At 33.7% G+C, this 27,586-nt stretch overlaps 1 protein-coding gene across 2 annotated transcripts in view; it reads left to right on the top strand.

Annotated features, from left to right (window-relative positions):
* Positions 1-27,586, top strand: part of LOC149065766 (acylamino-acid-releasing enzyme-like) — a 104,901-nt gene that overhangs the window by 35,263 nt on the left and 42,052 nt on the right. For both annotated transcript variants that reach the window (XM_089253553.1, XM_089253554.1), the window contains exons 11-13: positions 2,352-2,452; positions 9,244-9,295; positions 17,007-17,095. In XM_089253553.1, coding sequence (XP_089109679.1) covers positions 2,352-2,452; positions 9,244-9,295; positions 17,007-17,095 — 242 coding nt within the window. The remainder of the gene's footprint in view (positions 1-2,351; positions 2,453-9,243; positions 9,296-17,006; positions 17,096-27,586) is intronic.

Below are 27,586 nucleotides of genomic sequence, written 5' to 3' on the forward strand. Positions count from 1 at the left end.
TAAAATTGAGCTCATTTGTCTTTACTTTAAAAAATTTAAAAAACCCATGTTGCTTTTGAGAGCAACACAGTTGAATAAAGGGTTAAAGGGAAGGCCGGCTCTCATTTCATGGCTGGAAGTTACAAAACCACAGAAGACTAACTACAAATAACCACACTGTGGTCTGGGAGTGGGTAGACCTTGGGTCCTCACGATGCTCACATGATGGCAGTCATGAAATATGCATCAGGTCTGCAGATTTGATCCCAGAGATTGGTAAGAGAAAAATCCTTCCCTCTTGAACCTGAAGTGACTACAAATAGAGATGGCATCATATGCCTGCATGCACACAATATATATATAGGCTAAATGGAAGTAGAATATACGTCATATAAACACATGACATCTCACCCGGGATTGAAAGTATATTTGTTTTAGAGTTCGATACTCTATAAATACTTTCTCTAGAAAGAAAGAATTCTGACCAATTTAATCAGTAGTAAATTGCTCTATGGCGATATAACTGGAGTTGGTGAGAAAGAAAGCCATAAATTACTGGTGACACTATAGGTGCCAGAACCTGTGCTATTAGGGTACTTCAGTCCTCCAATAAACTTTCTGGGTGGGTTGAGCCCCTCTTGAAATTCATGAATACAGATTTCACAGCATGAAACCTCTGCATCTGGATGTCATAACGTCTGGCAACCCTATAGTCGCCAGATGCTTTCTTCATGTCAGTGAATTACAAAATTCATTGGGATTGTCAAGTGGGAATTTTAACCACTTTACGATCACATGCATAATATTACACCCAAACTCCTGTGAAATAAATTCAAACAAGCTCTCTGCTTTTTTACTCACCATTACGAAGCTTTATTGCAGCCCTATTATCTACGGAAGATTTTTTTTCTACATATATAATGTATCTTTCTACTGTATGCATGTAAGAGCAAAAGAGACCATGTAGGTCGAGGGTGAAAAGAGGACTCTAAAAAAAACCTCTTATTTACCTTTTATCTGTTATACTTTTTCCTGTTATATTCTTCTTTCCCTCCTTCATTTTTCTAACATGCAGTTAGGTTACGACAGGGTTACCACATATCTGTTGCTGATTCATTAAATAAAGATAATCCATATTTCTTGCCAAATGCTTGTACATGAAGTGGTTAAACAAAAAACCATTCAGTTTATATAAAGCAAAACAGATCATTCTAAATCTCACAAAGTTTCTACTGACAGATATAAAATTCAACTGGAAGGTAAGGTTGAATCAACTATATCAAAACTATGGTCATAGGTATTAGCAAATTAGAAATGCCTGAAAGCAAACAAGTTTGATCTTGGTGAATGAAGGTGCAAATGAGGGAACGAAGTCTAAGAGTACTAGAGATTGCTGTGGATTGCTGTGGCAGATTCCAGATATCAGGTCATCTGTGGATAACAAATGTAAATTTTAAGGTGTTGACACATTTTTGTCAGGATCTGACAAATGGTAGAGTGAAGAGCATTGGTGGCTGGAGACCAAATCTTCCCCGGTGGAAGACATATTTCCCCCCCCCCCCCGAGAAAAATGGAACCCAAGGTCATCAAAAATAAGAAATAAAAATGTTTTGAAAGACTAAAAACATTTTTCTTTAATCTTCTCTATTAAAAAATTATTGTTTTTTTTAATTTAAAAAAAATTAAAATTTCTGTGAAAGTACTTCCTTGACACCACCCCCTCCTACCTCAAGTGTAATTCCATAGTATGTCCCCTCCACTCACATATCTATCTGCTTCCAAAAATCAAAAACTAATATTTGTCCCATTCTCCCCTACACCCTGTTTGATCTAAAACTGAGGAAGTCTTCACATAAATAGAATATTTTTGGATTTGTGCCAACGATATTTATCTTCATATTTTGTACATACTTCTTGAGATGCATGAATCCAAGAAGCAGCCCATTTAATGTGCAAAACTTTTATGTAGCCTACTGACATTAACTTTGATATAGGTCCCTGATATAATTATTTCTTAGAAAATTAATTAAATTAAAAAAATTTTAATTTCAATAATAAATTTAAAAAAATTACATTACATACAAAAAAAATTAAAAATTAAGTGAATAAAAAAAAAGATTAACATCTGTTTGCAGAAACCATTATTTATAAATCTATATTTTTTATAAAAGAGATTTGTTATTTTGCTTAGCTCCAAATTATCAATTTTATTATATCATTCACAAATTATTATAATATTCATTACTAGGAAATACCAGTATTAAGCTAGTACAATTAAAAAAACTTTCTATTATTACTTTATTATCGTACAATTGTAAATTTAGAAAAAAAAATGGAACATTTGCATTACTTTTTTTATTTTGATTATATAGGTGAGGAGTTTCCTGGCATCTACACAGATTCTCTGCCTCACCATTGTTGGACTAAAGATAGCCAATTTGTAATATTCTCATCAATATGGAAAAGTGATGAAGTTAGTTATTTCAACTGCCTCTTTTTTTTTTTTTTTTTTTGTAGAATTTAATCATGCACTGCAATTTCTGGAAAATAAGTTCCTGTAGCATCATAATACAACTCCCATTAGAAAAATGACATCATATTGTAGGTGTGGGGGAAGAAACATGAGTATAAGAAAAGATTTTAAAAAATCGCTTTTCGAATTTTAAAAGCACTTGTGCTGCTCACTTTTTCGTCAGTAATAGAATTAGTAAGAAATTTCAAAGAAAGAAAACATTTGACAAAAAATGCTTCAACTTCATTGGCTTTAGGTCCACTCTTTGTGAAAAGCTGTAAGTTTTTTCTTCCTTACAAGGAATTCGATTTTAGTATTGCTTTCAAGTAAAAAATAGTTTATTTCCAACTAAAATCACTAAATCTAAAATCTCAACCTCACGAACAAAAAAGACTGCTACTGCAATAAACCAAGCATTCAAAGCATTGTAGATGGCTTTCATGGACACACCATCACAGACAACCTTAATATCATAATAAAAAAATAAACTCAAAGAAATTATGTCAAAAAGAGCCAAATTCTAACTTAAAAACCATTCTTCTGTGTATAGCATCATGAACAATCTCTTCAAGGAAATAAATATCTTTATCATAAAAATTGTTTAAAAAATTCAGTTGGCGCACGAAAAGCCATAGGCATACGCAGAATTTTCTTGGGGGGGGGGATGTTTCAGTGTTTTTTTCTTCTGAAAGGGGGTTTGTGTTTTTTCCTGTAAAATAACACCATCATCTCAGCTTGGGGGGGGGGTTAGGCCCCCTCAGCGTATGCCAGTGCTAACTCTTCCAGAAAAGTTTCTCTTTCAATGCACCTAAAATAATGAATTTTTTTTAATCTGAGTACCAAACAACTAACAACACTAACAAAAAGTATGAAATATATCAATATGTAAAAACGTCTGAAATAATGAAAATGATATTTTCCTAGCATTATGAAATGTTTTGATTGCTCTATTTCATTTTCACATGTCCTGCCAATAGCATATCTAGACACTATTACATAAATTATGTCTTGCACACTGAATCACCTACAATATATATAATTCTCAAATTTTTTGCGAAACCTTCACAATTGTGAAGTTACAATCGTCTATTTTATTATTTTTTTTTCTGTGATAAATTTTATCCCATTGTTTTATGTCTTCATGCAAATAGAAAACCTAATAACATTGTAATGTACTTTGGTACAAATTGGCGGCTAAACAAATAGAAATATTCAAAGGAAGAGAGAAGAAAAAAAATGTATATATATGTATCACTCATTGTATTACTTTTATAATTATTCTTTTTTCTTTTTATTTCTTATTTAATTTAATTTTTTTTTCTCTCTTATTTTGCTTGTGTAAACAGATAAGATATAATTCTTATAGGCTTCCTGGAAGGACAATTGTCCCTTGGGGCCACATAAATGTCTTTATTGTTTGTGTGCGCACTCAGCGCTCAATTTCATATGTATATTTGTGTATTGTTAAATTAATATAAAAAAAAATAAATAAAACAAATGTAAAAGCCTGAAGCATTTTTGAAACAGGACAACACATGTGCACAAACAGAAATTTTCCTTAAATAATAAGTGTTAATTTTTTTTTTTCGGTTTTGATGGTTTTTCATGATTTTTTCGAAATAGCACATGGAAAAGTTTATTTTTTACATACATTTAGCTACTTAAAATCAAAACTTTTTATTTCTGACAGGCAATGGGTTCATAATTTATAATTTAACATTATAGTTTGAAGTGTTCTAAAATTTTTCTGCCTGTGAAGTGCAAAAATTCTTCCAGTGACGGAGTGGACATCATTGCAACAGAATACACAGAAATGTTTAAGAGAAAGATATCTCAAGTATTCTAAATAGGCCATGCAAATACACTTTTATTTTCTCAAAAATTATATACAAAATGTGATAGATGACCCAGAAACTCCTCTTATAACTTTTGAAGAACGTCCACCCCATCACCAAATTCCAAAAACACGCCCACCTTAATTTTGGCCTGGTAAAATTATTAAAATCTGGTCAAAGTGGACACTGGACTTGCTCAGCTGTATATTATGTCATCAGGAGGATTTTTTTTTTATTTCAAAGTTTTTTGTTGAAATTGAATAGTAATTTGATGGTATAAATCCTGCGTTTATGCCTCTCACATTATTGATCGAGAGTGGAATGGGGAAGGGCAGAGTAGAGCCTGGAAACAAAAATAATATAGGAAGATAATGGTTCTGTCCCATAAAATACACAATGTATTGTCATATAACAACCTGTACTCGTACTAAAATGCCCCTTACAACTCATTTCGCTGGATCTGTGCCTGGCAGTGATTTTAACGATCTGAACTACTTTACTTTTGTATTTAGTGAAAAAAATAACATGATGGATAATGTGGTAAAAGGTTTAAATTGAATAGATAACTTATTAAGTTTAATTTAAAACTTCAAAACCTTTTAACTAAGAAAAATTTACTTTAAATCATAGTTTCCATTCTGTTGCATTGCTTGAGTTTTTGGAAGACGTAAAAAGAGTGGACAAACTAGCCTAAATAATTTTTTTTCCATTAAAAATTTAATGCTTGATGAAAACTTTTATTATATTTTAAGACATATCTCCATGTACTATCACTTGATGTTGATATAGATAAAAAAAATCTTAATTATTTATGATAATGATGTAACAGAGAGTGGACATCCGAGAGAGAAATCTGGTACTAAAGACATAACATGAATATTAAGTCATTTTGCAAAAATCAAATCCAAAAAAGTTGATCAAGCATTAAAAGTAAACCTTCCAATGAGCTCAAAAGTGTTATCAGATTTAATCTGGTATAAAAATATATTTCCCAAATGACACCGAAACAGAGTGGACATTTTAAAATGGGGAAAAGTTCAGGACACAAACAAAAAAAATAGTTTTTCATAAGAAAAAATTTTTTTTTCAAAATTTTATTGTCAGTTTTATTCATCTATCTCACATGTATAAAATGTGATTCAAATTTTTTTGAAAAAAAATTCCAGATTTGCACCCAAGTCTCTTTATTTAACACTTTTTTCAAGCTGGGACAGCCAGATTTTGAGGTTCTGCTACAAACAATGATTTTTTTTAAAAATCAGGTACCATCCAAAACTAATTAAGAAGTACCACATGAGAGAGAATTAAATAAAGACCTAGAAAAAAATTTAAATTACTACCAGTGCTCTGAAATTTTTTACAAAAAATTTCAAAATCTTGGAAATGGTTTGTACACTTTTTTTTGGGAATGACCCACATACAGGGTATCCTGTAAGTGCTGGCATAGCCTTTATCTCATCAACCATCCATCATTGAAGTATGATTCCAATTTAAAAAATGCTCAACAGGCATTCAAAAATTACCCCGTACCAGTTTTGAGAGTAAAAATACAGTGTGTAAAACAAAATAAAAATCTGAATACGGTTCCCCATGCTCTACCTTCCAATTAAAAAGTTGTTGCCATGTCTCACCTGATGTCAAAAAAAAAAATTCCATGTTTCTAAGTGCAATATTCACAGAGATATTCAAATTTGAAAAATGGGGGAAATTTAGCAAACAACAGCGTTAATGTGGGTAAAACCATTTTACCCACATTTAAAATGGTAAAGCTGCATAATTGTTCATTTTTTAATATCTCCTTAGTTTATGAAAGCCAGTGAAAATGTCACAGTGAATGTGATAACACTGGTAAACAAGGTTTTTGTTTTTTGGACGCTAAGTACTATTTATTATGTATTTTTCTATGCTGATTCTGAATCTGTCATCAGAAATTGTCCATCAGGCACCAGTTTCCCGCTATTGCATTTTCCATTGTTGTGGGTTAGCCGAACCAGCCTTAACCCATTAGCTGCCACGATCCCTATTTGGGGATTTTGGAATTTTACGTGCTTTACGTTTACAACTTTTTGTACATATATATAATTTATCCAGCGAAAAATTTCAACAAAAAAAAATTTCGGCAGTTAATGAGTCTAAGACTCTATACTTAGAAGATCAACATTTTTAGATTAATAATGGGTATTATGAATATTAAAACTTGCCTCATCTCTGACTAAATATTATGGAATAGTACATTAAAACTTGCCTCATCTCTGACTAAATATTATGGAGTAGTACATCAAGATTCTTTTGAGATACCTCTAATCATGTTCTAGCCATGGGGACTACGAGCCCCTTTCACCCTTTCTAGGGAATTCCTGACCAAACTGTCCAAGCTTTGCTCCTCGACCAAAGCAATTTGAGCACCTTTTTTTCTAAGGAAGATGACTTAATCTATTGCAATGATATCGATGCTCTGTATGTTGCATTGGGGCATCAGTATAATCCCCTAAAGTGGAGGTTATTCATAGATTCCTCTAAAACCAGCTTGAAAGCAGTACTTTTGAACAATGGTAACGAAAACCCCTCCATTCCTATCGCTTACGGGGCCCACATGAAGGAGACATATGAAAAAATGAAAGTTTTATTATGGATGGTTCAGTATTAAAGACATGCCTGGCACTTTTGCGGAGATTTGAAAGTCATTGCTCTTGTATTCGGTCTTCAACTAGGATATACCAAATTTTTTTGCTATTTCTTGTACTTGTGGGACAGCAGAGATAGACAAAACCATTATGTAAAAAAACATTGACCACCAAGAAGACGGCTCTTTCCGGGAACCAAAAATGTTGTCAGTCAGCCCCTGGTGGATCCCCAGAAAGTCTACCTGTCACCTCTACACATTAAACTGGGATTGATGAAAAATTTTGTTAAAGGAATGAATTGAAACGGCGATGGTTTTAGCTTTCTAAAAAACAAATTTCCACGGGTCAGTGATGCTAAAATCAAGGAAGGCATATTCGTTGGCCCTCACATTCGAGAATTAATGAACGATCCTGAGTTTGATGACACCCCAAGTGAACAAGAAACACCTGCATGGGAGTCATTCAAGAAAGCAGTCTAGAGCTTGCTTGGAAATAACAAGACGAACAAATATAAGGACCTTGTGGAGGAATTACTTCAGAACTATATAAAGCTCTTGGTTGCAATATGTCACTGAATAGATACATTTTCTTCATTCACATTTGGATTTTTTCCCTATAAAAAGAAAATCTAGCCGATGTCAGCGATGAGTACAGTGAGCGATTCCACCAGGACATATCCATCATGCAATGGCATTATCAAGGCAAGTGGAGCCCAAACATGCTGGCTGATTACTGTTGGACATTAAAAAAGATATATTCCTGCTGCAAAATACAGAAGAAAATCATGTAAAAATACCTTTTGAACTGCCATTAATATTAGAATTTAAGTTATTTTAAGTTGTAAGCAAATGTGAAAAATATACGTTTTTCAAAATTTTGAACGTGTGTTACTCAAAAACTATGCCTGACACAGAAATTCTGAAAGCAGATTCGAAATCAGTGGGGAAAATACTATAAGAATGACCCTATTTGATCAAAGAAACACGAAAAAAGTAAAAGTTTGTTTACCAGTGTAATCAGTGATTATCCATAATCACCAATCATCTCAGAAGTTCAATAAATTTTCCTACATTTATCACTTTTACCAGTTATTATGCATAATTCCTGAATAAAGTTGGTAAGCTTGAGAAATATGAAGGAAATCACGCAGAAATATCACTTCAAGTCAACCACTTATCAGTTTCTTCCGTTTTTTTCCAGTACCTGATGGGTGCACTACACACAAGGCCATAGTGAGAGGGAGGGGACCAGAGAGTCGGTTCCCCCAAAATGTTAGAAAATACTGTTTTTTATGGAATAGCATGGTTAAATCTATTATTTTATCAGTTTTGTCCCCCCCTCAAAATGAATTTCTGACTACAGCCTAGACTACATATATTTTGCCATAAAAACTGAATAAAAATAGGTGTTATAAGGATAAAAACATGAATTATTATCAATCTTGTAATGTTAGCTTTTTTCATATTTATCGTTTATCAACATGATAAATCGAATCAATGCTGCCTGGCAGTCGAGTGGTTAGGGAACTAGCTTCTCACTGTGCAGGTCTTGGTTCGAATCCCGGTTCGGGCATGGATGTTTACTAATGCTAACAAATTCCCTGGACGGATCATGCTGATCCCTTGGGAATATGTGAGGATCACGTTATTATTATTATTATTACTTAAAGTTACTGAACATTATACATAAAATTTTGTCTAGGATGATGAATCAGTAATGCTGGTTATGTTTGTGCATGTTAAAACATGTGAAGAAAGACATTTTAATTTTGATAATAATTTTTATTTTTATCTTTTTCACTTAATTTAATTTTTATGGCAAAATATGTAGGTTGCTATAGAATTAGCAAAATTGATGAACTGGATGAATGAAGAGAAGAGAGGTGATAAATTTTTTCTTATTCATCAAACCTACCAGCCTCATTTGGGAATTATACATAATCATTAATAAAAGTAATATGTGTAGTGAAATTTATTGAATTCACAAAGCAATTACTCACTCAATGGCGATTTATCAAACTTACCAAGCAATTTATCACTTTAACCATAACATATATATACAGAACTCCTATAATTATTATTTTTTTAAATCCCGGTGTCCCCCTTGGGTATGTGAACATCTCAATTAAATTATTTCCTCAACAAATAGAAATTTTGGTCCTGTCCAATTTATTTACATATTTTTTTGGGATTCAACTGTATCTTTATAGAAAACTTAAGCATGTAATAGGTAATGGTAACAAATTTTCATTGTTTTTGTTTTTCTGTTCATTTTCTTGTTTTATATATTATAGGCTATCATTGTCGTTAATACAAATAATGGAAATTGCAAAAGGCTGACCACTCGTAAGTGTTTTTTTCTTCTAAGAATTAATAATTAACACTGAAAAATTCAGGTAATCTGTTAATCATTGGGAGGAATGCATGTGATGCCACACTCACTCCTCTGTAGTCATGAGCAATGAAGAGGAAAGGTGGCTGAATATTGTGGAGTATGACTATATCATTAAAACTGTGGAGTACAACTGTATCATGAGTACTGGAGGCCATCCGGTAAGCAGACAATGCATCAGGGATATAACTAAAATTTTTGTGGGGGGAAGGACTCATGATTTTGCCACCTCTGTCCCCTCCCCCACACTGTAAAATTTTGGAGCTTTCTAACAGTTATTTGTTTCTGCCTAAAATTTACTGTCCTCCTCTTTAGTTTGCCAGATTGATAAATTCTTGGATGGATACTGTAGAGAGAACTGTAAACACCATGATGAAGCATCTGTTCTTCCATGCACATCACTTTCCTTAAAAAAACTGTTCGTTTCAGATTGTTTTGTAATCACACACTCACACATATTAATGTATAATTTCTGTAGCAGTCTCATTTTGACTGCTAACATCATTCTAGGTAGCAGTTTGTTTTATCGCTTGATAAAAACCTACAAACTGATATTATCTTCCTAGATTTCTCTAAAGCTTATGATAATGTTCCCTATGTTAAACTTCTCTTTAAACCCTCTAATCTTGGCCTTAACGTACAATTACTTAAATATATTGAGGTTTCCCTAAAATATTATAAACAGTTTGTTCATTTTGAAGATAATAACTCCCCATCTGCCTCAGTAAAGTCTGGTCCTCTCAAGGATCAGTCTTCTCCCTGTTAATATTCTTAATTTAGATGAATGACCTCCCAGAATCCCTCAACTGCACCATTAGATCCTTTACAGATGACTGTGTAATTTACTGTATCATTCACCAAGAATCTGATCAAGAACTTTTCCAACATAACATGGCTTCCATTGCTTTGCTGGTGTTCATTATGGCAGATGCTTATCAATATTTCAAAAACAGTTCACATGAGAGTTGACTGGTTCACAGTTGAGTCACAGTTCACCCGTAAATTCCTGAATCTCAGATACTCTTACTCTATCAATAATTCAACATTATCCCAAGTTTCTCAATATTTTATTAGCGGCATATATTTTACTACTGTTACCTGCGGCTTCACTCAAATAGATTTGGTAATCTGAGAATTCCCCCTTAAGAACACTTTAGGGCAGCGGTTCTCAATCTTTTTTGACTTGTGGAGCCCTTTCTAGTATATAATTTCTGTGGAGGAGCCCTGTAAGCCTATTTTTCATTCATTCATTAAAGTTACTGATGTATTATTCAAAAATACTTATTTTTTCCCCGAATTTACTGTTTTATTGTATTTTTCTTGAGCTGCCGCGGAGCCCCTGAGGAGTTCACATGGAGCACCAATTGAGAACCGCTGCTTTAGGGGTTTAATTTTGAGAAAAACCCCTTTCTTAGTGAGTATCGCCATTATAAAATAGAACAACTGACCAAATTTCATGTTTATAGTTTCAGTGGTTTCGGCTAAGCGATATTGGCCCATATAATCTTTGAACACGCATATGACCCCCTCAGGGGTTGAATTTAAAAAAAAATCCCTTCTTAGTGAGTCTTTACATTATAAATAAAACTACTGATCAAGTTTCATGTTTATAGCTTAAGTGGTTTGTGCTCATTGATGTCACCCCTTTTTACCTTTGAACCTTCCCCCTTATGACCCCGTTAGGTGGTGAATTTTAAAAAATCCTTTCTTGGTGGGTCATTTACATTATAAAATAAAACTATTGACCAAATTAGTATTTATAGCTTCAGCAGTTTTGGTACGCAATGATAAATCAGTCAGGACATGTTATTTTATATATATAGATGAAATCAAATGCCTCAAGATGATGAAAAATGTCACAAAATATCAATAACCCGAGATTAACTGTTTGACTGTAATCTCATGTTCAAGTAACTTTGTGGTTGAAATTATTATTTTGTCAATCATTGAAGAAGTGTGTGATGTATAGTGAGGTGATATGTCACTGAAATTAAGCTTGGTGTTTTTTCTTAAATAAACAATAACACAAACTGGGTAAAATCAACTTACTGCAGTGCTGTGAAAGACCACCAAGAAGGTCTGGGTGTCAAACAGGAATTGTACTACTATTATAACAGCATATGCACCTTATAACCATTCTTTTGAGGAATTGTTAATAGATAATGGTACATATACAAAAAAGTTGTGTTTCTAAACCTTATTAGTAGGCCTATATTTTTAGTCTGGAGTTGTATTTTGCAAATTGAAGTGAGATTTTGATGAGTAAATGGATTTTTATGTAGTGTAATTTATAGTCATATAGACTATAAATTACACTAAAATGTATACATTCAGTATGCTGCTCTCTGTGTAGAAATTTCTTTGCGGTAAATAGATACCAAAGGTTGTACTAACAATGGGGATTTAGAAAATATGTCAAGAACAGCATAAATTTGGTGGTGTATTATGATGTTCCTCTGCCTCCCAATACAACAATAATCCCTGTACAAATATTTTTAGAATTCTCTCTTAGTCTATAGAGTATCATAAAAAAACAAGATTTCATTTTTACTGCACGTTCAAATTATAAATTTCAGTTCATCACTGTTTACATACAATCTACACCTCACCATATTCCGATGGTACTTACTGGTACTGAAGTACCAGACCTTAGTATTTGAAATATATGTATTATGTTATATATATACGGGGTGATTATAAAAAAACTATCCCGACATATGGGCCCCTAACTATCATACCATTCACAGAAACTGAATGAAATTTTGGCATAAGGTATTTTGAGGTATGCGCTCAAGAATGATATGGAAAACAACAGTGTCACTCTAACAGTTACGGTTACAGTGAGAAAATTTCGAAAATATCAAATGGCAACACCAAGTTTTTTGTATTGGAATGTGATCTCCATACTGAAAAACACTAAATAGCATTGGAATGGCACCTGTAGCACGAAAATCCCCAGAGCTAGGCAAGGAAAAAGTAAAAAGGACTTTGCCGTGCACCAGAGCATTAATGTTCGTTTCATTCGTCACACCATTTCTTCGGCTGAGATCCCAGCCTGATTAGTCCTAGGTCATGTGAAAAATTTGTGAAACACAATAAAATGCTTTATTTTATGCTGCTTCTCTGTCCTTATTGGTTGTCCTCACTTTTAGCCTATCTACCGCCGGTGATTTTCATGCTACAGTTGCCGTTCGAACGCTATTTAGGGTTTTTCACAATGGAGATCACATTCCAACACAAAAAACTTGGTGTTGCCATTTGATATTTTCGAAATTTTCTCACTGTAACCGTAACTGTTAGAGTGACACTGTTGTTTTCCATCTCATTCTTGAGCGCATACATCAAAATACCTTATGCCAAAATTTCATTCAGTTTCTGTGAATGGTATGATAGTTAGGGGCCCATATGTCGGGGTAGTTTTTTTATAATCACTCTGTATACAAAAAATTCTAACCTAAACAAAAATTTGGATTAATAATGAGTAGGGGGTTTTTTCCTGAAGAGCCTGGTATGATAGGCTGATAACTCTTTTTAGTTAAATAGTCAAGATTCTGCTGACAAGCATTTTTCGTCTCATAAAAATTTTAGAGTTAAGCCAGAGAATTCAGCACATTTCATTCAAATATGAAAAGTCTAGTTTCACTGGAACCACTTTTTTGATTAAATTTCTCATCTCATTGTCAATGTGCTTCCAAACGATGTTCATTGGTGAGATCTGGTGAGTCATATATGAGAATTTCTCTCATATGTATCTCAACTAAATCATCATATCCAACATATTTTGTTGGATATGATGATATGATATGATATATTTATTTGTCATCAAAGGGTTTAACTATGTTGCATATCTTCAATTTGCAAGCCAATTTCCAGGATTAAAGTTAAACTCCAAGCTGAATTTTGCAAATTGGAATTCCTAAAATCAATATTTAAAATTGCGTTATAGCAAAACTGTGTAAAGCGAAAAAGAGATACCTGCATATTAAATATAGAATTAAATTTTTTCTAATTTTAATTTTTTTATTGTATTATTTCCTCTATAGTTCATTATTATAATAGAGCATATTGTCACCTTATAATGAAAACCTTGTACATCAAAAATTCCAATTTTGGTTTTACAAAAAAATTAGGTCATCCCATTGAATAACACACACATATGGCACCTTTCTTTCTCCATAGAGCAGATCAATGTGATAATTTTTTTCAATAGCTATAATTGTTGAGATATAATTTTTCAATCTAAAACTGTCAAAAAGTCATTTTTGAAAAAAAAATTATATATGAGGTTTTTATTACAAGGTGACGATGTGTATATATGTACATAGTTTCAAAAATATACATGCTGTGAGCTGAAATCAGTTACTTAAACTGTTGATTCTGTGAAATAACCTTGGTCTCAATGAATTTACACTCATGTCCATAAATTAAGGATAATTCAGAATCACACGGAAATCAAAATCTAAAGTAAAAATTTCACCTGTAGAATTATCACACACATCTGCAAGATTGATATGCAAATTTCAGGAAGCCTCCAGATGATGCCGATAGTACGTCACAATGACGAGAGTGTAAGAGGGGGTGTATATAAGGAATGGTGGCAAAGAAGTGAAATTGTTCACAACAGTTAAAAAATTATATATTTAATAACTAATTCCTTTACGCCTTCTGGCAGAACTTATCAGTCCCTTAAGGCTACAAAGTATTTGTATTATGTGTGTATATATTTTTTATTACATATTGGTATTTGTGTATTATATGTTTGTATTTGTGTATTATATTTTTGTACTTGTGTAACATGTCTAAATTTGTATTATATGTTTGTACAGTGTGGCAAAAAGTCTGTAGAAACGTCAAAAATGATATAAAAACCGGAAAAATAACAAATAAAAAATGGTTTGCAGGGCTATCATCGCTAAGTCACGGGAGTTTTTTTGACAGGGCAAAAAATTAAAAAAAACAGCCAATAGGTGGCGCTGATACGAGCAACTTTGGTTATAAGAACTTGCACTCCTAATCCACAATCAGTTCACTGTTGTAAACCGTGTATGTGGACCTACTGTACTCTGCTGTTGCTGGATTTGTGACTCGCCTGCAATGTGTTATCCCCTGTGGTGATGGTGGTCATGTGGAACAAACACTGCTGTAATAAACGATTTGGACCTAGCGATGCTAACCCTGCAAACCGTTTTTTATTTCGGTTATTTTTCTGGTTTTTATGAATTTCTGCAGACTTTTTGCCCATACTGAATTTTTGTGAAATTTAAAAAAAACAAAAGTTCACCTAAAGGTCTGGACACACATATCCGCACCGCTCCCAACGAGTGTGTCTGCAGAGTGTAGGTCATCACTCTGTAAAAGAATTGCACAATACTAAGCAATGCAGCCGTTCACACACCTCCGCACTGTCACTGCAACGAGTCCGCACCGTCAGTGATCAGTTTAGTTTATATTTTTATAGTGGTGGTGTGATCTCAGGGAAGAGAGAGAACATATATAGCCTATATTTTTTTTGTTATAAAAGCTGTATTTATTTTATTTCACTTCTCAATTTTCATCAATTGTGGAATTATAGATTCCATTCATTTCTTGATTTTCATCAATTCTGGAATTATTACTTTCATTAATTCTGAATTTTCAATAGTTCTGGAAATATTTTTTTGTTAGTTCTAAATTTTAATCAATTCCAAAATTATTTCTTCTATTAATTCTGAATTTTTATTGGTACTGGAATTATTTCTTTCAATTATTTTTAATCCATCGATTCTAAATTTTTCATTAGTTTCGGAAACAGTTTCTCCCACATTATATATATAATTTAAAATTACCTCCATTAATTTATGTGTTAATTTAATTTATTATGTTAATAATTAATTTGTGTGTTTAATTTTTTTTTGTATGGATATTTTTCAGTGTTCGTGTATACTTTGTATGTTTATTCCCTTTCCCCACAAAATATATGAAATCGGGTTAAAGTGGGGTGGATGGTGTTAAACATTTTTTTCTGCCCCAAAATTGTTGAGACACACCTGGCTTCGCCTCTCTGGCCCTAGTGGAACATAAAGAAAACATATGGAAAAATATTTTCACAACTTTGATGGGAAAAGAAAGTTTAAAATTATGTTTCATAGTATATAACGAAATTTTGCCGGGGAGATTTTTGTTAAAATAATAATGTGAACTTGGCAGGAAACTAATTGTGCTTAATTTCCAATGCTCTATAAATGAATCATTGTTTTGGTTTGAACATACACTAAATAGAAAACAGTTAAAAAATTTTTGGTTTTTTTTATGTGGAAATGTAGGAGACATCTTAAAGTTGGTACTTGCATCACATCACGAAACATGTTGAGCCATAAAGGTTCAACCCATGTCCTGTGGGCAAAATGTGGCCTGTGACAAAAAAACCAAACCACTCAAGTGGTCTCAAGCACATTCCGAAATCACTCGAGCAACTAGCGACACACCTCCAGCTCACTTAAGTGGATCATGGTCCATTTGCAGATTAGCCTATTGAGTGGTTGGCTGCTCATTTTGAGATCTCTCGGGTGGCCCAGCAGCATGCTTACATTTCACTCAAGTGGCCCATCCATGGCATTCTTATAGATAATTTTGGAAGCTTGAGGCACATTTTCAGATAACTCAAGAAGCCAGCGACATATTTCCAAAACAATGAAGTGGTCCATACTTCCCAAAAAGTTGAGCACCCTTGTGCTAAATATCCAACATAGGTGTCTCAGCAACTGGAACTTTGTCAATGAGTGCTTTAAATTATTATAGAATACTGGCGAGGTTTTGTATCATTGAATCAAGCCCCGACAGACTAAACACTCGCAATTGTTATTGATTTTATCTCCATTTTATCCGCGTTGTTTCATATAATATGCTCCTACTGAGTTGAGATACACTCCTCCGAGGTGTTATTAGAATTTGACACAATCTGTCCTTACAGATGATTATATTTATAATGGCCGTTGACTCTGAATAACAACGAGTGTGTTCATGAGGAAGAGAATACCACTCTCCCCCACAGATTTTTTTAATTACTATATATATATAACTTTCCTCTCTCCCTTTCTATCACTCCCGAAATGATCTTTCTCAAACAAGAATATAAGAATATATAGACAATAATATGTTTGTATTCACACACAAACTGAGTAAATGCCCCGTCTTTTTATTTTCAGCTGAATTTTAAGATTCTATCATTTTTAGAGGTTTGTCACATACAAAAAAAAATCTGGCAGAGATCAATCCAAAATAAAAATTGCTATGGAAAACATACACTCACACTCAGAGACAGACAAAAAACTTTTATATACATATATTTATTATATACAGAAATATTTAGAATTATAAGTTATTATTAATTTATGCTAGGGCTATTATAGCTAAATCACTATTGTTAATTAATTTACTGAACACTTTGATTACACCAAACTGGCTGCATTAAAATATTGAAGCAGATGACACAAGCTAACAGCCAGCATACATACGACAATGGCACAGGCAAGATGCAGAAAGGTGTGGTCTGAAGGGGGGACGAGCCGAGTCACAGCCAACTGCTGCCCGAGCTACGGTCCTAGCACTGTACGGATATGTGTGTCCAGACCTTATTGCTACAAAACTGTTTTGATTGGTTGATAATGTTTTGTTATTATATTTCAGCTTTTTGCAAAGGTAGCTTCAAGGCCCTTGATGTATTTGATGACACTATTCTAGCTCAAGTTTCTGCTATTAATATAGAGCCTTTTCTGGTATATATTCAAGTTGATTGATTACATATTCAGCTATTAATTGAAAGTATTTTGATTTGAATGATATGCATTTGTGTTTTTTAATAATTGATATCTCGAGAGTTAAATTTTTACTTTAATTATTGAGGGGGGAAAATGTTAAAAAAATTGAAAGTGCTCAGTGGTATAATCAATAGAGAGAAGATATCTTTTGAGATACTTTTCGTGGGTATATACAGGGGAGCATCATTTAATTAACAAAAGAAATATACAAACATATACACAAAAATGGAGAGAACTAGTCATCCAAAATGAACATAATTGTCATATACTGGATGTTGAGTTTTCATAAAAAATATACAATGTGAAGGATGAAAAAGATCTATATATACTTATATATAAACACACAAATATAAAGGGGGGTGGGGTTTGATAATCAGTTAAATATTAAGTAATGGATGAAGGGAAAGGAGAAAAAAGTAGTTATACCATATTATGGCAATGCATGGTGGGTGCATAATATCAAATGATAATGAGTATGATTAGAATAATTGAGCTACTGATGTAAAATGGCAAAATATTTAAGATGCTGATAAATTTAAGGGAAAAAATTCAATAACAATGTAATTAGTGACGGGAAAAATGTTTAAAAAAATTGAAAGTGCTTGGAGGTATAATCAATAGAGAGAAGATATCTTTTGAGATACTTTTTGTGGGTATATAGGGGAGCATTCTTAATTTTAGTGGAAAGAAGCATTATATAGATAAAACTTAAGTATTAGGTAAGAGAAAGGTATTTTTTAAATATTTTTTATGAATAATTAGTAATTAGTATGTGACATTATGCCTAGCAAAAGATTGAGTAGATATTAATGGTAGGAAGTATTGGTGTTTATAAAGAGAAGCAACAGATATTTATAAAAATATAAGTATCTAAGTGGTAGGATTTCTATTCTTTGGAAGAGAGAGATGAAAGAAGTATAACACAGTCATTAGAAATTAGCCTTATAATTTTCTTGTGTAATGATATCATATATTTTACGTTAGTAAAATAATCACTACTCCAAATAGGTAAACTATATAAGTAGGAATGAACTAAAAACTGATATTGTTAATAATAGTAAAGGCTGATTAGAAAAGAGAGATTAAATATAAAATATTAAAAAAAATATAATATAATAAAAAAAATATAATATAAATATAATATAATAAAAAATATAAATAAAATAAAATTAAAATATTTTAGAAAATAAAATTTATACATTGTAAATTTTAATTTGGTTTGTAGATTATGAACATGGAATTTCCATTTCATATCACAGTAATACCCAGTACCCACAAGTAAATACCCAAATATTTTATGGTATTCACTTGTTATAAATTATGACAGTTAAAATCTGTGTTAATGTTGCATATAGGTTTATGAAGCAAAAAGTAATACTCAAAGAAGGAATGTTATGTAATGAAAAATTAATACATTTATATAGAGATATCAAGTTGTACATAATTTACATGAAACTAGTCTCTAATTTTTATCATGTCAGAATTTACTGTATTTTGAAGAGATTCATTTGAAGTAATAGAGTAAAGAATAACTATCATCAGCAAACGTGATTATCTTGCCACTAATTTTGAGATCACGTAAATCATTTATGAATATATTGAAGAGTGGGGGCCAAGAACAGATCCCTGTGGTACTCCTCTATTAACCCTGAAGAAATTACTTAAATGGGAGCTACATCTTATTTTCTGGGATCTGTTCGTCAAATATAACTAAGAAATTTAAAGGGACGTGTGCGCGTGTCTCTCTAATTCCACATGGCCCAAGCTTATATTGAACGATTTCACAGTTAACATCAAAAGCTTTTTTTATGTCCAGGAAAAGGGTTATGATTTTTCTAGATTTGTCGAAATTATGTAAGTACTGAAATTTAGTACAGCAGCTTCAGTGTCATGATCAGTGTCATGAAAACCTATATTGATTTGGAGAGTAAAAATTAGTATGAGATGAGAGTATTTGTTTTTTAGAACAGTTTCAAAAATCTTGGAAATAGGAGGTTAAATGGAGATAGGCTTGCGATTACTCAGATCATCACAATTTCTTGATTTAAAAATAGGGAAAGCAGCAGATTTCAAGGAATTAGCGTAAACATGGTTTAGTATACAATTATTTATCATATTGGTTAGTAGTACAATTAAATGATAGTGAAAACATGTAAGAATCAATGAAATGATCACATCATCAGTAGAAACTGAATGGACCAACCAATCAATAATAGAAATGATTTCTTCAGGGTAAGTTGTGGAGATGAAAAAAAATCTGTAAGAATAAGGGACATAAATTTCTTATAGTTATCCATAGGTGGATTGGATGATGAAACAATGTTCACAAAATGATCATTCCATTTATCAGGAAGTATTTGGGGTTCAATGTTAACAGGGAGGCAATTGCTATGATTTTTACTAATTATGTTGTCAATAAACTATTCATCAAAAGCACCATCACATTGGGAATCATTTATGCAAAACGTAATTCTGTAGATATAGCTTGAGTTGGGAACAATTAATAATTTTTTCCTAAAAAATTGATTTTTTTTACCAGCATAGAATTAGTTTAGTATGATAATTTACTAAGAATCAGGTAATAGTCAGTCAAATCAGTATCCCGTACTACAGATTCAGGGAACAAATGCTGAGAAGAATTTCTTATAAAAATGTGATCAATGCGTGACTTAGAGGAAGGTCTAGTGATTTCAGATATCATAGGTAGGAAACCACGGCTTGATAGAAGATCGAGATATTCTTAGTGGTTAGTATTAATTTGATCCAGTAGATTTATATTAATATCACCAATAATAATGACATCACAGTTTTTTGTATTAGCTCTCTCTAATAAAGTTTCAAACTCAAGAAAAAAATTTGAAACAGTAAAGGCATGAGACCTATAAATACAGGTTATTAATTAATTAGTTGGTGTGAGAATCTAAACAATTTCAGCAGTATTAATTTTCACTTGGTCAGTGAAAACAAACCCAAGGCATGTTTTCGAGAAAATGCTCACACGACCAGAATTATTATATGATCTGCAGCATGAAAATTTCTGGAAACCATTGATATTGAAAAGTTTTAGCTCTTTTTTACTCACTCATATCTCTGACAAGATCAATAAATCAATGTTGTCAACAAAAAATCATTAATTTATACAATATGGTTTGGCTGAGGCCTATACCAGAGCATGCGGTAGTGAAATATGACAAATTACAGTGTATGTGTGTGTGTTACAAATAAAATCTGAAACTGTTGCACAGTTTCAATAATTTTTGATGGGAGGTTGTTCCAATCGGTTACTGTTCGAGGGAAGAAACTAAATTTCAAAAACAATCTGTGGATGCAAAGATGGGTTTCAATTTTTGGAAATGATTAATTCTATTGAGGAAAAGTGAGAAAATTGGGTTAGAATATGAGAAGTGTCGATAAGGAAAAAGGCTGTGGAGGATTTTGAAAAAGAAAGTTAATCGAGAGATATGTCTACAAGTGGAAAGTGGTCAGATATTGAGTTGGTGCTTAAGTTCAGTAACGGAGATGAAGGAAGACCAGCAGTTTAAAATGAAGCAGGTGGATTTATTTTAAATGTATTCTAACTTGCCTATATTGGGGAGCTTATGGGTGTCCCAGATTTCATAGGCATATGGGGGTATCAGAAGCAGAGATGGCAAAGGTGACGGGTAGAGTTTTTTAGATTTTGGCAAAGAAAAAAATGTTTTAGTGACACTTATGAAAATCATAATTAAGCATGGTGGTTCCAATGGAGGTTGACAGAAATTATTACACCCAGATATTTATAGAGATGACACCTTATGATGATGATGCGAGGATCATCAATCAAACACAACAAAATTAGCTCTAAGGCTATGAATATTGAAATGAATAATGTAGTAATCGAGTTGACAGGATAATCAGCAACATTAGATTTTCCTAAAGACTTTTCAAGTTCCTTTGGGGTGCAGATATTGTGGCAATTTAAATCCATATCACTTTATGTATGTTTATCAGAGTCAGAATGCAGTCTGAAAATTACAAAGTTGTAGCTGAAAAAAAAAACAACTAATATAATTTATAATTAATAATTATTAATAATTTATTAATATTTACCAAAATATTTTATTTCACAAAAATGAAATTTCTAGCTTTTCATCACAAGAAAATAATTGTATTTTACAGTCATGTTTGGTTAATTTTAAACTGCATGTATGAACTACAGAAAATAAAACTATCCAAAATTTGAATAAACCAATTCATCAATACAAGGTAACTATATCCTTGCAATGAAATTATAGTTTAAAATGCTTAATAATTATTGGGAGTCTTTGGCAGTTCAGGTCTGGGTTTAAATCATAGTTTCCCAAACTTTTTGTTTCATCCCCCTTTATCAAATTTTTTTTCTTCTCATTGCCCCGACTCAAGCCAACCCACACAATCCTACACTAAACCCTGAGTTTTCACTGCCCCTCTTCCTGGATCTTTCCATCTCCCCTTTGGAAAATACTGGTTTAAATCCTGGTTCAGGCAGTGATGTGTACTAACACTAACAATTATTTTTGGATAGCTCACACAGAGCTCTTGTGAAAACAAAGATTGTTATATTTATTATCATAAATTAATATAAAAATGTATTGAATACGATCACTCTTATACCAGCTGTTCTTTTTCGGCAGACAAACACTGGCAGGGTATCATAGTTTGTCAGATTTTTTATTACCCATACATACAGTTTTGAATTTTCTAAGTACTGGCATTGACTTCATAACCATTTGGTGGAGGGGAGTAGTGAAGTTGTCGAAATCTGATCAAAAACCACCTGCTTTGGGAAGGATAGAGGTCAGTGTGCAGGATCGTTAATGATATCATTACTTTTTGCTTAGAGAACAATGTCCAATTCTTATTCTCTCTCTCATTTTAATTTTTAGTATAAGCTATAAAATATCCATCCACCTTTAATAAAAATGTGAAAGTATATCTGTTTACAGTCACAAACATTCAACAATTCTTTTAGACATTCAGCCACCAATCTTTCATTTGAAATCTTTTACTTGGCTTAATTTTCACAGATTACTATATAAACAATGTCTAGATTAACTAGATAAACTGCAAGATTTTCTCTTGAATTAATTCTAATTTCTTTGATCATAAAATTACTTGATTTCCTTTACTTTTTTAGTCATTGAACCCAAATAAAATTTTGGATAAAAATTGATGCAGTTCTATATGTATCATATCCACACCTCAATGGCCATCATCAAATCTATGTATTTTTATTTTATTGAACAAACAGGACATCCAAAACTAATGAAGAAAAAAGACAAAAAATTATAAACAAACACTTTTTGACCCAAAGGGATATAAATAACCTTACATGGGTTGTACACCCATAGAAAATTTCTTGGCAACATACAAAGATACATTCTACTACAATAGCTGCAGGCAAGTCACACAAAATATATTGCTTTCAAATGTTATACTATAGTCTGATGTGTTACATTAAAGATATGTTTTCCTAAAACAAACATACACTCATTGCCATAAAAATTTGCACACCAAGAAATAATTGTGGGATCGAAATGAAAGTTGGCCTGAAGGTACATGTCGGGCAGATATGCAAATGATTAGAAATGCAGCGTGATTGCGCATTGCGTAATGCCACTAGAGGGCGTTGAACTTCGTTCTCCTTGGAGTATAAAACAGGTAAGCAGAGCTTGCTGGAGTGTATTTAATCCTTTGCAAAGGAAATGCTGAGGTAGACATACCGTTATGCCGCCGTCGAAGACCATATGAGCAGTTGTCAGAGTTCGATAGGGGAAGAATCATCGGGATGATGGAAGCTGGGTGGTCAGCTCGACGAGTAGCTCGTCAACTAGACCGTTCTGATTTTACTGTGAGGAGGTGTTGGGACCAGTGGACAGAAGAGACGTCATTTACACGGCGACCAGGACACCCTCGACAGACCAGTCGTCGAGAAGACCGTCACATCATCAGAAACGCACGCATAGAACCAACTGCCTCATTGGCCGCTATCCAGACACAAGCAGTAGCTTCACTACGGGCCCCTGTGTCTTCCCGAACCATCGCAAGGCGCCTGGCTGAAGGACATCTGGTATCGCGGCGCCCATTACGTGTGCTGCCAATGACACCCACCCACCAACGCCTCTGTTTGGAGTGGTGTCGAGCACGACGGGATTGGACAGCAACGGAATGGAACCAGGTCGTCTTCAGCGACGAATCGAGATTCAACTTGAGCAGTGATAACAATCGTGTTCGTGTGTGGAGGCCCCGTGGCGAACGCTTCAATCCTGCCTTCGCTTTACAGCGACACACCGCTCCCACAGCTGGTGTCATGGTATGGGGTGCCATTGCTTACGATACACGGTCACCCCTAATATCGATCCATGGCACAATGACAGCCAGGCGGTACGTCCATAACATCCTTCAGCCACATGTGTTGCCACTCATGGCAGGGCTCCCAGGAGCCATTTTTCAACAAGACAATGCTAGGCCACACACAGCAAGGATGTCACAAGACTGCCTCCGCCACATTACCACCCTTCCCTGGCCTGCTCTGTCCCCAGATTTGTCACCAATCGAGCATATCTGGGATCATTTGGGACGGCAAGTTGGACACCCTACAAGGTTGGTCGAACTAGAGGCGCATTTACAGCAACTGTGGAACGAGATGTCTCAGGACATCATACGGAACTTGCATGCCTCAATGCCCGCTCGTATCGCATCGTGCATTCGTGCTAGAGGGGGGTCCAACAGAGTACTAAAACTTCTGTTCATCTGTACTTTTTTCTGCAATAAATTATCCTTTTTCTTGGATTTTCTAATCACTTACTTATATCAACGTAGTACTTACATGTGTAAAATTTCGTTTCATTTTGACGACTTCTTCTGGGTGCGCAAATTTTTATGGCAATGAGTGTATATACAAATTTTACTCCTTAATATTTACAAATTCATTAACCATCAAATGAAACGAACCACTCAATATCTGTTATTTCGAGTATGCGATTTTATAGCCTTTTTAAACATATACAGTGATTGCTGCTGTCTAATATAATATCATCAAATTCTTTATATATTCTCGGAGTGAGAAAACTTTTAGATTTTTTGAAAATTGTTTTTTTAGGTTATGGTATATGATATAGATATTGTAATCTATATGTATATTGCATCTTTGTATGTTCACTCTAGGGTATCAATCAGGATTCTTATACATAAATAGTAAAACTTTGTACAAATAAAGTTGATATATATTAAATTGGATTAATGTCACTCTATTATGTGAAGAACTGTTGATTTGTAGAATCTCATGTCAAAAACAGTCATAGAGATGATTTACAGTATAGATTGAATTTTTATATGTCCCCCTCCCATAAATAAACTTGTAATCCATATAAAATATGTGGAAACACCCATGCAAAATACACTTCTTTCAAACTTTGGTGTGAGATGATAGTCTTCAATTTATACATCATTGCTGTAATTGCTTGTAATTTATGACAATTTGATCAGCATGATCTTTTCATTTTAGGTTAGCTGAAATAATAATTCCAAGATATTAGTAATGCAGTGCTCTTTTTATATATGAACAGTATTATTCATGAAGTTTCCTTAAATCTGTCTTCTGTCTGTGTGTTTGAGTTTTTAAGTTGAAAAGAACCTATTTAGTTTTGTTAGCATTTAGCCTAAGTCAAAGATTTCGAATTCTTTTATTTATTGTATAGATATCTTTTTCCAAATTTTTTTTATCAGTTCTTCAGTTGTTTCAGCAGAGGAAACCAGAACTGTATCATCTGCAAATGAGACAAGTTGACCAAAAATATTGATATTATGAATTTCATTAATGTAAATAGAAAAAGTATTTGGCCCAGAACTGATCCCTGAAGTACACCTGCATCTATTGCTCTTACCCGACTTATCGCATTGCCTACTTTAATGGTCTGTCTTCTATCTGTTATAGAAGATCTGAACCAATCAAGCTGGAGCCCTCCAATACTTTTTCCAATAAGATATCCCAGTTTACCATATCAAATGCTTTACTGATATCTATAAATACAGCTGCTACTTTTTGTTCTTATTTATTTTATTTTGTATACAATCCATTAATTTAATCACAGCTGTTTCAGTATTCCTTTTTTCCCTAAAGCCAAATTGATGATGTAAGTAGTAAGCAATGCAGTGTAAATAACTATTGAGTTGTTTTACCCATTTCTCTAATAATTTCGAGATTATAGGTAAAATAGAAATTGGTCTGTAATTGTTCATGTCCTCCTTGTTACCTTTCTTGTATGTAGGCGTAACAATTGACTTTTAGTTCATTATAAAATATTCCAGTATCTAGAGATTTATTAATCAAATGGGTTATTAGTGATGGATGGTGACAATAGACAATCTTAACCATTCTTGATATCAAACCATCACTTCCTGCTGGCTTATTAATATTAATTGAGTTAATTAAGCTTTCAGTTTATGGTAAGTCAATTTCAGTTCTTTTTTTTAAATTAATATTATATTGTTTATATTCCATTCCATAATGATGTCTGAATGGATTTTTACAATGCTTCATATATAGTTTATCCTTAATACACTGCTCAAAACAATTAGGGGAGCAAGCAAAAAAGTGAAGAAAACCGTGCGAGACAGCCACGTATTGGCATACAATGGATAGTACACGCGTATCAATGCTCAATACAGAAAAAAGATGTAAAAAAATTTGGAATTAAGGTTTAATTCTTTGAAAATATGGAAAAAACATGAAAAGATGATTTAGGGCAACAATTTGGTTACATGTAAACAATAAAAAAAAGTACTGTTTAGACATGATGTGTGAGTTTTAATAGGGCATGTGGTCTCCTCGAACAGCTAAGACTGCTGCACACCTGTTTGCCATGGATGCGATGAGGTTATCGATCAGACTTTGGGGAATACTGTTCCACTCCTCAAGAAGTGCAATCTGCAAGTCTCGGACAGTAACAGGCTGCCTTGGTCGTGCAGCAATGCGTCGTCCGAGCATGTATTGGATTCAGGTCAGGAGAGCACGCTGGTCATTCCATACGCTGTATTGTTTCAGCTTCAAGCATGTTCTCCACCAGACGAGCTCTATGCGGTGGGGCATTATCATCCTGGAAAACAAAGGAATCTCCAATGGCTCCAGCGTAAGGGATGACATGAGGTCGCAGTATCTCGTCTGCATACCTTCGGGCCGTCAAAGTGCCATTCCGAATGATATGCAGGTCCGTACATCCGCCTATGCTGATTCCACCCCATACCATCCAACCAGCTCGTCTGTATTGTGACCTTTCACGAACTAATGCAGGGTTATTTCGAGTGCCCCTGTCCCTCCATACCAGAACACGTCGGGTGTCACACTCCAGACTGAATCGGGACTCGTCTGTAAACAGCACTTGGCTCCAATCATGTTGCTCCCAATCTCGATGTTCAGCAGCCCATCTTCTTCGGGCCGCACGGTGGCATGGGGTCAATGGAATGCAGACCATTGGCCTACGTGCATAGAGCCCTCCCTCATGAAGCCGATTACGTACTGTTTGGCTGGATACCCTTCGTCTTGTTGCCAAGAGCAACCGTCTTTGCAGCTGCGTAGCATTCTCTGTTCTGTTTCGACGGGCTGTTAACCGTATATACCGGTCATCAGTTGCTGTAGTGGCGCATGGCCGACCTTACCCTGGTCGACGTCTAACATTTCCTGTTTCTTGGAATCGATTCCACAGCCTTGCAACAACACTTCTGGCGACTCCAACAATGTCCGCGACACTACGTTGTGTTTGCCCGGATTCCAGTCTGCCTATAACACGCCATGCCATGGATTCCGGTAAATCACTTTGTTGAGACATCCTCAAGTCACCTTGTCTCAAAAAAAAAAAATACTGCGCAATCGAATTTCACAGTTACGGCAGTAAAACAGACGTTTCTGCAACATCCCGATTTCTGCCCTTATCTCCTTTTTCTGGTTTTTGACGTCATGAACTTTGATTTGCATATGAAGTTTTCTTCTTCTGTTTCCTGCTAGGCTTTAAATTATGGATGATTCATTTTATGTTACTTATCGGTATACATTTTTGCGTAATTTTGTTAAAACCATGTGCTCCCCTAATTGTTTTGAGCAGTGTATTTATTTTTTTAATTAGGTGATCCGTAATGCATTCATTAAGTTTTGCCCTATTTTTATCTTTAACATAATTTTTTTTTATAAATAAGTTGGAATTTAATTTAAGGATGTCAATAAAACATATATAAGCCTGATTTGCACTGATTTCATGGATAATCCATGTGAAATCAACATCTGTAATAAATTGTTGAAAAGAATTCACAATTTATCCAAATTTTTTCTAGATAATTTAAATTGTCATCGTTATTATATGGTGAACATTTTCTTGTGTAATCAATTAGTAGATGATGATCAGTAATTCCCACATCATATACGCTTATTTTACACTG

The sequence above is a fragment of the Pholcus phalangioides genome, unplaced genomic scaffold, assembly GCF_987345545.1.
Source record: "Pholcus phalangioides strain wild (caught in Gottingen) unplaced genomic scaffold, Ppha-v1.0 ptg000039l_1, whole genome shotgun sequence".
In the NCBI taxonomy this organism is placed as follows: Eukaryota; Metazoa; Arthropoda; class Arachnida; order Araneae; family Pholcidae; genus Pholcus; species Pholcus phalangioides.